General features: G+C 42.3%; 1 protein-coding gene across 8 annotated transcripts; it reads left to right on the plus strand.

Annotated features, from left to right (window-relative positions):
* Positions 1 to 987: 987 nt before the first annotated feature.
* LOC109528544 (tropomyosin alpha-1 chain) lies at positions 988 to 11,533 on the plus strand. Of its 8 annotated transcripts, XM_019891301.1 has the most exons (10): positions 992 to 1,240; positions 1,342 to 1,467; positions 3,818 to 3,951; positions 5,045 to 5,162; positions 5,235 to 5,305; positions 5,405 to 5,480; positions 5,575 to 5,637; positions 5,928 to 5,997; positions 6,478 to 6,556; positions 7,193 to 7,523. In XM_019891301.1, exons 1-10 carry the CDS (start codon positions 1,127 to 1,129, stop codon positions 7,194 to 7,196), a joined length of 855 nt encoding a protein of 284 aa, XP_019746860.1. In that variant the 5' UTR covers positions 992 to 1,126; the 3' UTR covers positions 7,197 to 7,523. The 8 variants fall into 8 exon arrangements, with proteins under 8 accessions (XP_019746879.1, XP_019746888.1, XP_019746870.1 ...); XM_019891320.1 differs by lacking the exons at positions 6,478 to 6,556; positions 7,193 to 7,523 and adding an exon at positions 11,022 to 11,474 and having other exon boundaries at positions 988 to 1,240; XM_019891329.1 differs by lacking the exons at positions 6,478 to 6,556; positions 7,193 to 7,523 and adding an exon at positions 8,705 to 9,347 and having other exon boundaries at positions 988 to 1,240.
* Positions 11,534 to 12,202: the final 669 nt, after the last annotated feature.

The following is a 12,202-nucleotide window of genomic DNA, read 5'->3' on the forward strand; positions in this document are numbered from 1 at the left end:
GGAGACTTAGTCTCTACAACGTGTCCTGGGTCATCCCTGGGGCCTCCCGCTGGTGGGACATGCATGGGGAACACCTCACCGGTTGGCGTCCAGGAAGCATCCTAATCAAGATGCCTGAGCCACCTCATCTGGCTCCTCTCGACATGGAGGGGAAGCGGCTCGAGTCTGAGCCCCTCGCTGATGACTGAGCTTCTCACCTTATCTCTAAGGGAGAGTCCAGACCACCAGTGGGGGAAACTCTTTTCGGCCACTTATATCCGGGATCTCGTTCTTTCAGTCACGACCCGTAGCTCGTGACCATAGGCGAGGGAACGAACGTAGATCAACCGATAAATCGAGAGCTTTGCCTTTTGGCTCAGCTCCTTCTTCACCACGACAGACCGATACAAAGTCCACATCACAGCCGATGCTGCACTATAGTGTAAAAATATAATGCGTTATAAAGTCAAGAAATAATAATAGAATCATAACTAGCTCAAAATGAAGAAGTAAATGTAACGTTCTAACACTCACTGAGTTCCTTTGAATGTTTTCAGGAGTTCGATACTGCAAATACTGTACACCTGTGCTGGCTTCAATTGCATACAGCTAATATTGAAGTGTTTGAGTTTATGTAAACAGTTTATATGCCCTGTGTTTGTGGAAATAGGGTTTAGTGTATGAAATCACAGGTGGGTTGACATCACAAAAAGGGCGACGAATTAGGTCATTATTAACAGTTTGTTCCTTTGTTCCTTGATGCTGCTGCGTGGAGGGGTGTTGGAAATAGGGCTGGACGTGTTGGTGGCGTAAGGAAGGAGGGAGGGGGTGACAGGTTGCTAGACTGACACCCATCCCCCATGTATGGTCACACAAGTGGTCAAATGTCTCGGCGGAGCGAATTGACGAAGACTTTTGCAAAAAATAGGCCCCCTGGCGTGGCAAGCAGCCGCGGTCGTGTCCAAAAAGGTATTGGGTGTCTAGTAACCCGCCTGTCCGAAAAGACATATTTGACTCGTCACAACGTGGGCGAGCTCGCACTCCAGCTTGGCGTTCAGTGTGGTTCAGACGCTCCGACCCTCGCCCCTCACCAACCATCTTTCGTCTCATTTGGTTATACGTGCAAAGCACCGACACTTAAGCAGCCATGGATGCCATCAAGAAGAAGATGCAGATGCTCAAGCTCGACAAGGAGAACGCCTTGGACAGAGCTGAGCAGGCCGAGTCGGACAAGAAAGCGGCAGAGGACAGGAGCAAACAGGTTGGCATCCAATGGGGAGCGTTTACTCGGCCGCTTTATGCGCACGCTGTAGTGCATGTTTGTAAATGAGTAGAAATGATACATCTCTAACTTTGTCCCAGCTTGAGGATGACCTGGTGGCACTTCAGAAGAAGCTCAAGGCGACAGAGGACGAATTGGACAAATACTCTGAAGCCTTGAAGGATGCCCAGGAAAAACTGGAGTTGGCTGAGAAAAAAGCCACAGACGTGAGTTCAGGCCTCACTCGTGTGACCTTGAAATGACCTCCCTCTCAACACCCAGCTCCCCTACATTAATGGCTAAACAATGTAATAATCAAGTGAAGACACCTGTGGGTAGAACGTTATATTTAGTGTGTCCTCTATAAGGTAAGGTCACTACTTACCACCTTCTCGAGTGCATTCTACAGGCGGTGGCATCAAACCGAGTACTGGTGTTGTGTTACACCAGACTGTTTTTTACTTGCGTGTTTTACCCGTGTGAACCTTGACAGATGTGTGCTTGTTCCAGTTGGCACAGGTCGTCTCCTTTATGTCAAGGCTCAGATTAAATTACCAGTTTTCTGGCTACATCAAATAATAACAATGACAGTTATAGTTATAAAACTACCACTTTTTTGACAGCATGAATCTCAAGTGATTAAAAGCAATTTAAAATTCAGATATTATCTTGTGAATATATTTGAAGATTTAGTATAGTAAAAAGAACCAAAAAATAAGTTGTGTGTGGCGTGGAGCCTCTCCGAACTGACTTTGGACAATAGGTGCAAATCACCATTCAGATCCACATTCTCATATACGGACCGTTTACAGTCTGCAATGAACCATACAGAATATTGAAAAGGGACATTTTAAAATATAGTTTGCATTTTATCTGTCAGTCCTATTTATAGTTTCAGTATAAAAACACATAAGGTCCAGCTTACTCAGTCGGTTAGTTAGTCGGTCAAATTTTGATTTTGTCAGTCAGTCCACAAGGAAATTAATCTGTCAGTCTGTTAGTTAGTAAGTCAGTTAATTAGTTACTAAGTCAGTTAGTTTGTAAGTAAAATGTAGTTATATAGGAAATTACTCAGTTATTTACTCAGTGAGGGAGTGGAAGTGGGTTGGCTAAATAGTAACTCGGTCAATTAGCCTGTTTAGTTAGTCGGTTAAGTAGAAAAATCACAGTCAGTTATCTTCTCAATAGGTAAGTGGGTTCCTCAGTAGGAGAACCAGTTATCAGTTTTATCAGTGAGTCAGTCACTCACTCAGTCAATTTGTTACATTGTAAGTCAATTATTTAGTTTGAAAATCAATTCAGTTGTAAATTAGTCAGTCCGTTTTTTTTACTGAGTGAGTGATTTTATCAATCAGTTAGTCAGTCTTTTTTGACTTTGCCAGTGAGCTCATTAATTTGTGACTTAATCAATTGGTCAGTATGTCACTTAATTTCTCAGTCAGTTAAAAAAACATATTACTGCAATAATAATAATAATAATAATAATAATAATAATAGTAATAATGATAACAATAATAATAGTGTTTACAAATTCCAAAGCGCGAATATAGCTTGCTTGTTTACATTATTGAAATAGATCAGTTTTTGGGTTAGCTCAATTTTCCAGTAGGGGGTGCCCACTTTAATCGTTCCTTAATTAAGTCCCTGTAAGTCAAAAAAAAATATAAAGGACAATATTCTTTTATAAAACTAAATATATCATCTAAATGCATACAATTCATAGTTTACATATTTTAATTTAGTTGATGCCTGAAATAATTTCCGTGGTAAAAGAGTCACTTCCGGGTTCGATGGCACGTCCCAATCCTCATCAACACTTGATTAAAGTGCGGGTGGGGGCAGGGATCAAACGCGCCGCATCTCGCCCAGTGTCCAACGGCGGCGCCCAAGAAGAACGAGACTAGCCTAGCCGGAACGGAACCAACATCAGTCGGGGCTCAATTATGGCCGGTGGAAGCTCCTTGGAAGCGGTAAAGAAGAAAATCAAGTCGCTACAAGAGCAGGCGGATGCGGCGGAGGACCGGGCTGCCTTCCTCCAGCGGGAACTCAACCTGGAGAGGAGCGCAAGGGAAGCAGTAAGCCGACGCTAATGATTTAAGGCAATTAGTGTTGAGGCTGCCGACGGCATTAGGCGTAAGTCTGGTCAAAAAGCGTGGCGGCTAGGCCCAGACAGCGCTTCATGATCATGTACTGGATGTCCTCACTTATGTTGTGGGCCCCCCACCCACTAACCATTAGCGTAGAAAACGCCCGGTAACGAGTACGCTAGCTTGACGACGGGTTCCTCCTTGTGCATATCCCCACGAGTAACACAGGGTACCCCCCCAAGTAGCCTAAACAGTCATCACTTAGGATCATCACCTGCTTGGCTCAATTACAGACTTTAAATTATCGAACCCAAACTCTGCTAAAAGAATCCTCTGTGTCACTCGACCCCCACCCTTCCTTTCTGCATCCCTCACCACGCCCAAGATTTGCTTGGATGCTGCAAAGTCCTGCAGGGCAAAAAACAAAACAAAAAACAAATAAAGCTCTTATGCAAACCCACTTGACTGATTGACTCACTTGCCCTTCCAGGCTGAGGGCGATGTCGCCTCCCTGAACAGGCGCATCCAACTGGTTGAGGAGGAGTTGGATCGTGCACAGGAGCGTCTGGCTACGGCTCTGACCAAGCTGGAGGAGGCTGAGAAGGCTGCTGATGAGAGCGAGAGGTGCGTGCACACTCCTTCGCTCCATTTAAATATGAGAGCTGAAATACAGTTTCAACAACACCCACAGTACTTTGCTTTCAGAGGCTGTCAGAAAATAGTAGCTTTGAGTTTTGTGTTGAGAGGTCACTTGTACATCACATATGCCATGCTGCATCAACAAATACACAATCCGAGCTAAAATTGTGGCAATAAATCATGACTTTTTTTTTTAACAAGCCCCTATTTGCCATATTTTGGTTAGTTCTTGACATAGCCTGTTGCAAGATCACTCCCAAGCATGTGTCTCGGCGATACCACTTGTGGCTCTGAGTCCTTCTGGCTCTGAATCCATAGCCTCAAGAATGGGGGACCTTTTTTTCTGGTCCTCCACGGACCATTAAGCAGGGAGGGACAAAAGTCGCCGTACTTAAAACAGTTTTGCTACGTCATCTTTTCCATCCTGACATTCCATCCTTTCTTCAGTTGCTTTTTATTCTCGTTGCATCCTTACTTCCATCCCGCCTTCAATAAAACATGCATATTTGCCCTCCTTCCTTTCTGAAATTTTACCGCCTTCATTAACCTCAAACTTGTACGCTTAAGAGTTAATTTTTATTCTTGCATCCTTATCTCCATCCCTTTCGCTCATAGCCACTTTCTCGCTTGGATTGTTCCAATCTTCCCTCCTTGATTCCTTCTTCCTTTCTTACTCTAAAACTCACATTTTACTTATGCATTCCCACCTCATTCCTTTGCTTGATTCAACTTATTGCCTTCAGTCTTGTCCTCCTTCCTTCTGGCACTTTTTATAATTCATGCATTGCTTTTCTGCTTTCTTGTGAGCTTAATCTGCTTTTGTTTTCTGACATGCCCCCCCCCCTTTTTATGTCCCACTGAATGGTATTTCGATATAAAAATTTGTTGTCATGCCACACAAGAATACATGCTCTGTTACCACTCTAATTACAGTTTTTTTCATTTGATTATTAATGGCCAAGAATTGTTTTTTATGGTCTTCTGGAGTTTGTGCCAAGTAGCATCGTTTTGTGTGTGTCCAAAAGTTTTTGTAACTTCCCTTTGGAAATAACCAAATTACCAATTGTGTTCCCCTCAGAGGCATGAAAGTTATTGAGAACAGGGCGATGAAGGATGAGGAGAAAATGGAGCTGCAGGAGATCCAGCTGAAGGAGGCCAAGCACATCGCTGAGGAGGCTGACCGCAAATACGAGGAGGCGAGTTTCTTAGCTGGAGGATTTATGGAAGACTTTGAAATGTTCTGACTCGTACTGCGTGTTTGACTTCAGGTGGCCCGTAAGCTTGTGATCATCGAGAGTGATTTGGAACGTACAGAGGAGCGCGCTGAACTCTCTGAGAGGTAAGAACCTCACAATTTAAAAAAATACTCATCGTTCTTGGATACAGCGTTGGTTCATGACTGTCATGCTCTTTTCCAACCCAAACAATAAAACCACAGCAAATGCTCTGAGCTTGAGGAGGAGCTGAAGACCGTACAGAACAACCTGAAGTCTTTGGAGGCTCAGGCAGAGAAGGTGAGCCAGCAGAAGAGGAGAATGACACAACATGACAGCATTGAAGCTGTTTCTGAATTTGTGACACAATTTTTTTCTGTGCATGTAACCACAGTACTCGCAAAAGGAGGACAAGTATGAGGAGGAGATCAAGGTTCTCACAGACAAGCTGAAGGAGGTGAGGAGGCACAGGTTTAGTCAATATATTATCAACTGAAAATTGTTGAAGCACATTTTTAAACTGAGGAACTTTTAAATAATACCAATCTCTAACAACATATCAGAGTGATGTCTATTTTTGGTGATATTTAATGAACTTTGCTTCTGTTATCAAATGGCCTTATAAAGAAGGAACCAAACATGGTCATTTCAGTTCGCAAATGTGGTTCCTTGTTTTACGAGGCGCTAAAATCAGCTGTTTTGAATAGTAGTTGCTCTCTTTCAACATATTTTTCCTACACCTTGCAGGCCGAGACCCGTGCTGAGTTTGCTGAGAGGTCAGTCGCCAAGCTTGAGAAGACCATCGATGACCTAGAAGGTACGAATCTCTTCATTTAAAATCTTACCAGGCACCCGAAGAACCCAAATTTGTGTCTTACGAGGGATTGTTTGAAATATAATACGGTGTCAGCTCATTCATGTGGGCGTCGCATGTTTCAACGGTTTATTGCGGGTAAAAACAAAAGAGGGTGCGGCCGTGCTGTTATTCGCGTTGGCAACGGTGCTCCTCAACGTGCTGCCTGTGTCCGGCATTCCAATCCGTGGCTGTTTAAGGCCGGCAGGTGTCAGGCCGGACGCTTTCTCTGTGACTCCTTCAGAATCTGTCACTACTTCTGCAGCTGTTGTGTTTCTATTACTGTCCCGCTCCCTTTCATGGTTTCTTTTCATTCGCCTTTTAAATTTTTTTTTGCCTTGGTTGTCTGACTTCATTTCATTTTCCTTCCCCCCCCCCCTTTTTTTTTTTTTTTTGTTTGTCTCAATCCGATCCACCACATTGGTAATAATTCCTCCACCGTAGACGAGCTGTATGCCCAGAAACTGAAGTACAAGGCCATCAGCGAGGAGCTGGACCACGCCCTCAACGACATGACTTCAATGTAATTTCACAGGATGCTTTTGTGTGTGTGTGTGTGTGTCCTTTTTAGTAGTCGACCCACGCACACAATCTTTGACCACTGTAACAGAAAATAGCTCCTCCTTGTGGCATGTCTCAGTTCGGTCACCTAGTCTGTCGGTTTGTTTTGTCAAAAAAAAAAAAAAGTACAGGTGCATCTCAATAGAGTTGCACGTGCACAACTTAATTTAATTCAGTAGTTCAATTCAAAATGTGAAACTTGTACATTTTATAGATTAACTACACACGGTTTTAACCTTTTTTTATGTTCAAGAATTTTTATGATCAGCTAAATAAAAGACAAGGAAAAAAATCTAAATTAGTTTTCAGATAGAAATGAAGTAGGAATTATCGTAGAATGTTGAATCCATCTTAGTGTCACTTTTTGAATGAATTACTGGAATGAACTATTCTGCAACTGTATAATTTATTGCTATGCAACTGTATGTCTACTAACTATATATAGTTTATAACAATACATTAGTATACATTGCGGTTTTTAGTTGAAGATCTCGAAGTGCAACCGTTTCCCTTCCTCACGCTTGCATCCTATTTCTCCAGTCTGCATGCTCCTTCTGCCCTTTTCATCACTCTTTCTTCAACCTTTTCCCCCCTACAGCTAAATGTGTGCATCTCGGAAGCCATACGCTGGTTGGTCATCTCTCTGTGCAGCGCTGCGCCAATTTACTGTCTTCTGCCCTCTCTGTACTGTCTTCGACTGCCACTTTCTGTGCTCGTTGGGCCACCGTTGCTGCTCCCACCGCCCACTTCTCATTCACACCTTTCGAGCCGTTTTGCGTTGCTGTAAAATAAAACTTCTTCCATCTCTGTCAGCCCTTTCCCCTTTTTCCCTCACATTCATTTGTCCATTTTTATTCAAGCATTGTTTTTCTCTGTTTTAATTTATTTTGTCGAGTAGCTTTTGAATAAACTCTAAAGCTCCTCTCCCATTCACTGTTCCCCGTTTCTGTGTGGGAGGACTATTATTTTGAATAGGACTTCGGTTGGGGTGTGAAGTCTTAAACAGTGGAGCCTTTAAGGTAGAATACAAAACAAATCTTGCCTCCAAACATTCTAGTGTAAAGAGTTAGTCGGTGTTAATAGCGAAACATATATATTTTTTTAAATCCTCAATTAACTGGAAATACTGAGGCTTGACTGACAAACGCATCAATTTATGAATTTGGGGTCCTTTAATCAAAGGTATAATGTTGTTCTGACAAAATACACGCAAGAGAATTAAAGCATCCTTAGCAGCTATGTGATACACCCTGGTTTAAGTTGGAGCATTTGGGTGCTGGTTCTGTCTCATGCAAATGCTAACTACTCATACTTAATTTGCACGAGGACTGTGGGTGAAATTAGGGCATGCGATGAAGCAAAAGCTCACCCGGTATTACCAACTTTGGTGCTACATTTAGCAATTTTTCTTACACATCTCGTGACTCTTAAAAAAAATTAGCAAAACGACTCGTAACCACCAAGTACTTTTGTGGTGTTTTTTTTATACTTCTTGGGATTCTGATACTCTCTAAAGAGCTGGAGACTTTCCCTCTTTGGATCCAGACTGAAAATGAATGTCTCTTGTGTATAGCCACCATTGGCTAATTTCACCATATCCCTGGTGTATCCGGGAACCTTTCCGTTCACTCGGAGGCAAAGAAACTCTCAGTGGATTACTTTTGGAAATTAGCCCTGCTGTTATGTAATAGTATAAATGATATGAAGAATGGCTCGCAGACGTATTTATAGAAATAGGGAGATAACTAAAGATTTAGTTGGTTGTTGGATTTCACGTGTTTGGTGCTCAGGCACTTGAACGAGCTCACTACTTGTATATAATCATTTAAGTCAGATGTCTCAGACTGCGCTCTTATGTTTTGGCAAAATATTTACGCTCCCTTTCACCAAACAAAATGTATTGAACATAATGACTGCTTTCATTGACGAGTTCATTATGTTGAGAAATGTTTTTCATCCCCAACAAAAGCCGTGTTGGCTGGCTCAAAAGGATCAAAAAGTTCATGATGGTACAAACTACTAACTGACCTCTGCCGTGGTTATTGCCTTCTGCTACTAACCTGCCTTCTGTCTCCCCTTTCTCTCTCTCACTTGCCTTCCAACTGTCAAGACCACCTTTACAAGCAGGTTGAGAAAAACCGTCTTCTCACCAACGAGCTACGTGTAGCCTTAAACGAGGCCTGAGGCCGTCCTCTTTACCTTCTTCACAAATGTCCAAATATTTTGATGCAATGTGCATATTCAACCAGCTCTGGTGCACAGATCCAATCAATGGGTGCTTTCAAACGGCAGGAGAAAAAAACTAAACCTGTTTTGGAGTCGTATTGTTATGCATGCTTCATGTTGACTTCTTGGCGGAAGGTCAGACAGACTGGAAAATTATCAATGCGTCTGATATTTGTTTTTCTCAGTTACTGTCAGGGCTGTGGCACATTCATTCATTAGGATCTGTACTACTACTTGGCAGAAAGCAGCTGATAATCTTGTGGTTGCAAAACAATGAACCCCACTGTTGTTTGTTTGAATTGAAGAGTTTCTTTTGTGTGCTTCATGTTTTCTTGGAGGAAGGGCCTATGCTAAGTAAGTAAAATGCCGTAACAGAAATTCAATACGAACGATTTAAGTGCGCTTGCTCTTTGAACCCACGGACAACTCAGAACATACTCAGAACATTGAAGTTGTTGTTGTTCCACTCCAAAACCAGCAGGGGTCAGTGCAATGCGTTTCAAACTCTTGCCCCCTTGTCAACAAATTAAAAAGTCAATGCTTCTGCTGACTGTTGTTAAGGAATTCCAATATGGACTTCCCACTCCTGGTGTTCCTTGACCTATGCTCAAAACTCAAAGAAACACTGGCACATGGTTGCAACTATACCCTTCTCATAGTTTGGGAAATCTAGTTGTAGTTCGACGTCAACTGTACCGCGAATACTGGAACTACTCGACCAGGCTTGTAAGATCTCCCCAAAATAAGTCGTCCAACTTGAAAGGGTGCTACAAATGGGTTTGATTCGCGAAGTGGATGATGCGCTTTCGTTAATACACGTAAATTCAATGTGTTAACTTTTGACACTGTGTTTTCGATTTACTAGCGATCCAGGCAGATACTTGGTTACAAAGCTCTTGACCTAAGGTTGGAGGTCTCTTTAACATGTTGGTGTGAAGACTGTAACAGTCTTTTGTAAACTGAGTTACTCTATACTGCTTTTTTGTTTTCATTCATTCTCTCTGTCTGTCTAAATCCAATTCACATTGCATTTGTTTTTCTTGGTGTGCATCGCAAGGACGACATTGTCCAATTGCAAGTTTTCCCATGCTTGGAGGTGCTTGCATTGCAGTTTACTAGGAAGTACAGGCCTTTTCATGCGGCACTTAGAAACACGTGACATGACGTCAATGTACGTGTTGACTGTGTGTGTGCTACGAGGGCTCAGGGTGGACACGTGTCATGCCGCCACGCACCTTACTGTGAGACGCCCTTGAATGGAAAGTTATTCAAATCGAGAGAGGCCCACTAGTTGCTGTCTTGCTATTAACCGTCTGAAATCACTCTGCCAGCCCTTCTCCTATTGGATACACCTTCTGACATCACTGCAATGTCACTCCCGACTTGGAACATTTTTCAATTTTAGGGTGTGGCCCGCCGTCCCCTTGTGCATCGCGATGCGACATTCTGTCCTCAGGCCCACGTTCCACATACACAATGAGGGTTTATTGATGGCACACTGCACATTGCTAAGTGCAGTGTAAAAAGCCATTTAATACTGTAAGGCACCAAATATGCCTACAACCAATGATGTACATTTAAGAGTTTGTTGGGCTTGACTTTCGGCCGGCTTTGCCAATGGACAAATTGTAAATAAATGAACAAAATGAAATGTTAAACGATCCCCACAGAGATGTGAATTTTCACCAAGGTTTTACAATTCATAGCCTTGGAAAGAATAGTTGATACATCACCCCAACCCCCCCAAAAAATCCACTAGCTGCCTCTGAATTTCTGTTTAAGTGTTTATCGTTTTAGCTAGTATGGGTCTTCATTTGAGACTACTGCCTCAGTAGTAGATCTTTTGCAAGGGAAATCTTTCTGAAGCCGAGCTTTTGTTTCTTTGATGGAAAGCAAAAAATGTATGCAGTCTCGTACTGATGGTAATTACGCTCCTGGACAAAGTATACTGTCAGTTGTTTTAAATAAATCAAGTCGACCCATGCGGTCATGATCACAGCCCTGCCTATAACTGAAATTCAAAATATTAGAAAGTTAAAATTGTCCCTACTTACTGAATACCAACCCCTGTGGTTTCCACTTGGTTTTTTTAACCACATTGTCTATAAGTATGTTTGGTATAATCCTGACTAGAGCTTCCCTTTTGTGTATGCAATGTTGTGCTCAAATGGGTTTTAACTGCTGCCATGCTATATTAACAGATAAACTCGATCGTGCTAAGCAAGAGGACCAGAGTCTAAAGCAGTTGATGGATCAGACTCTAAGGGAGATCTGTAACATTTGACCTCCAACATCATGACTGGCTCCAGCAGAACATGGCTGCCGTAAACACAACACACACATTTGTGTCTCTTCAGACCTCATTATGATACAAGCTAACTGTAGATGAGCTCTGTAACTGCACAGCATTCACTGTATGTCTTTATTTGTTCAGAAAATAAGCACTTTTTTTCAGGGAAAAACACATCACGTGGTCATTAGATATAATCATGCCAAGGAACCTGTTGAGTACTTTTGGAGTTGCCTGTTTGTCTTTTTTTCTGGTAAACAAATCTATGACATTGTTTTTCCCCCCACTTGGTATTAGCACAGTTCGCTGAATGTACACAGTTTTTGCACACCAAACTCACTTTTTTGTTTTGTTGTTTAGCTGATTTCTGTCATACCAATTTTATGATCATGGAAATGTTAAGATCATGAATAAAATGTTAAATCAAGTATATCTCTTCAAGTATGGCTTTATTTTAAGGGTGAGTGTGTTCCTGTGCACATTTCACTCGAGCAAAACTATGAATTGCACGTACAGTACTGACTATCAGGCCGAAATTTTAAATTTTTTCCTTCCTTCTGATCAGAGATGGGAATAGCCCAATTGATAATCCTAGAGAGTGGGGGTGTTGTGGGTGATTTTTCCTTGCGTTATCTGAGTGAGTGAACTAAAGATTTAAATCGCGGTGGTAACCCTTGACAGGACAATGGAAATGTGTTTCAGCATTTAATCGATGGTCTTGATTTAAGGTCCACGTTCTAGTCAGCAAAAAACAATTCGGTCCACACTAGTTGAAGACTGTCATACTGGTAATACCCTCCCTACCCGCTTGTCTGATATTTCTGCCCATTAGATGGACAAATTTATTTTACTTCTGCGACAAAACTACCTGTGGGCTTTGGGGCGCTACTACTTTGGTCCAGGAGGGTACGAGTGTATGACACATGCCCACTCGTTTGTCGTAGTGGTCTTGTCAGCGCAGCGCAGTAGTTTGCAACTAAGGTTAGTATATTAGGAGGTCCAAAATGACGGGTGAGGTCAGAGAGCGTACTCGGACTAAGATGGATATGAAGAATATAAAAAAATGCTCAAACGGCATTCCACTCCGAATTA

Source organism: Hippocampus comes, unplaced genomic scaffold (genome assembly GCF_001891065.2).
Source record: "Hippocampus comes isolate QL1 unplaced genomic scaffold, H_comes_QL1_v1.1 scaffold275, whole genome shotgun sequence".
In the NCBI taxonomy this organism is placed as follows: domain Eukaryota; kingdom Metazoa; phylum Chordata; class Actinopteri; order Syngnathiformes; family Syngnathidae; genus Hippocampus; species Hippocampus comes.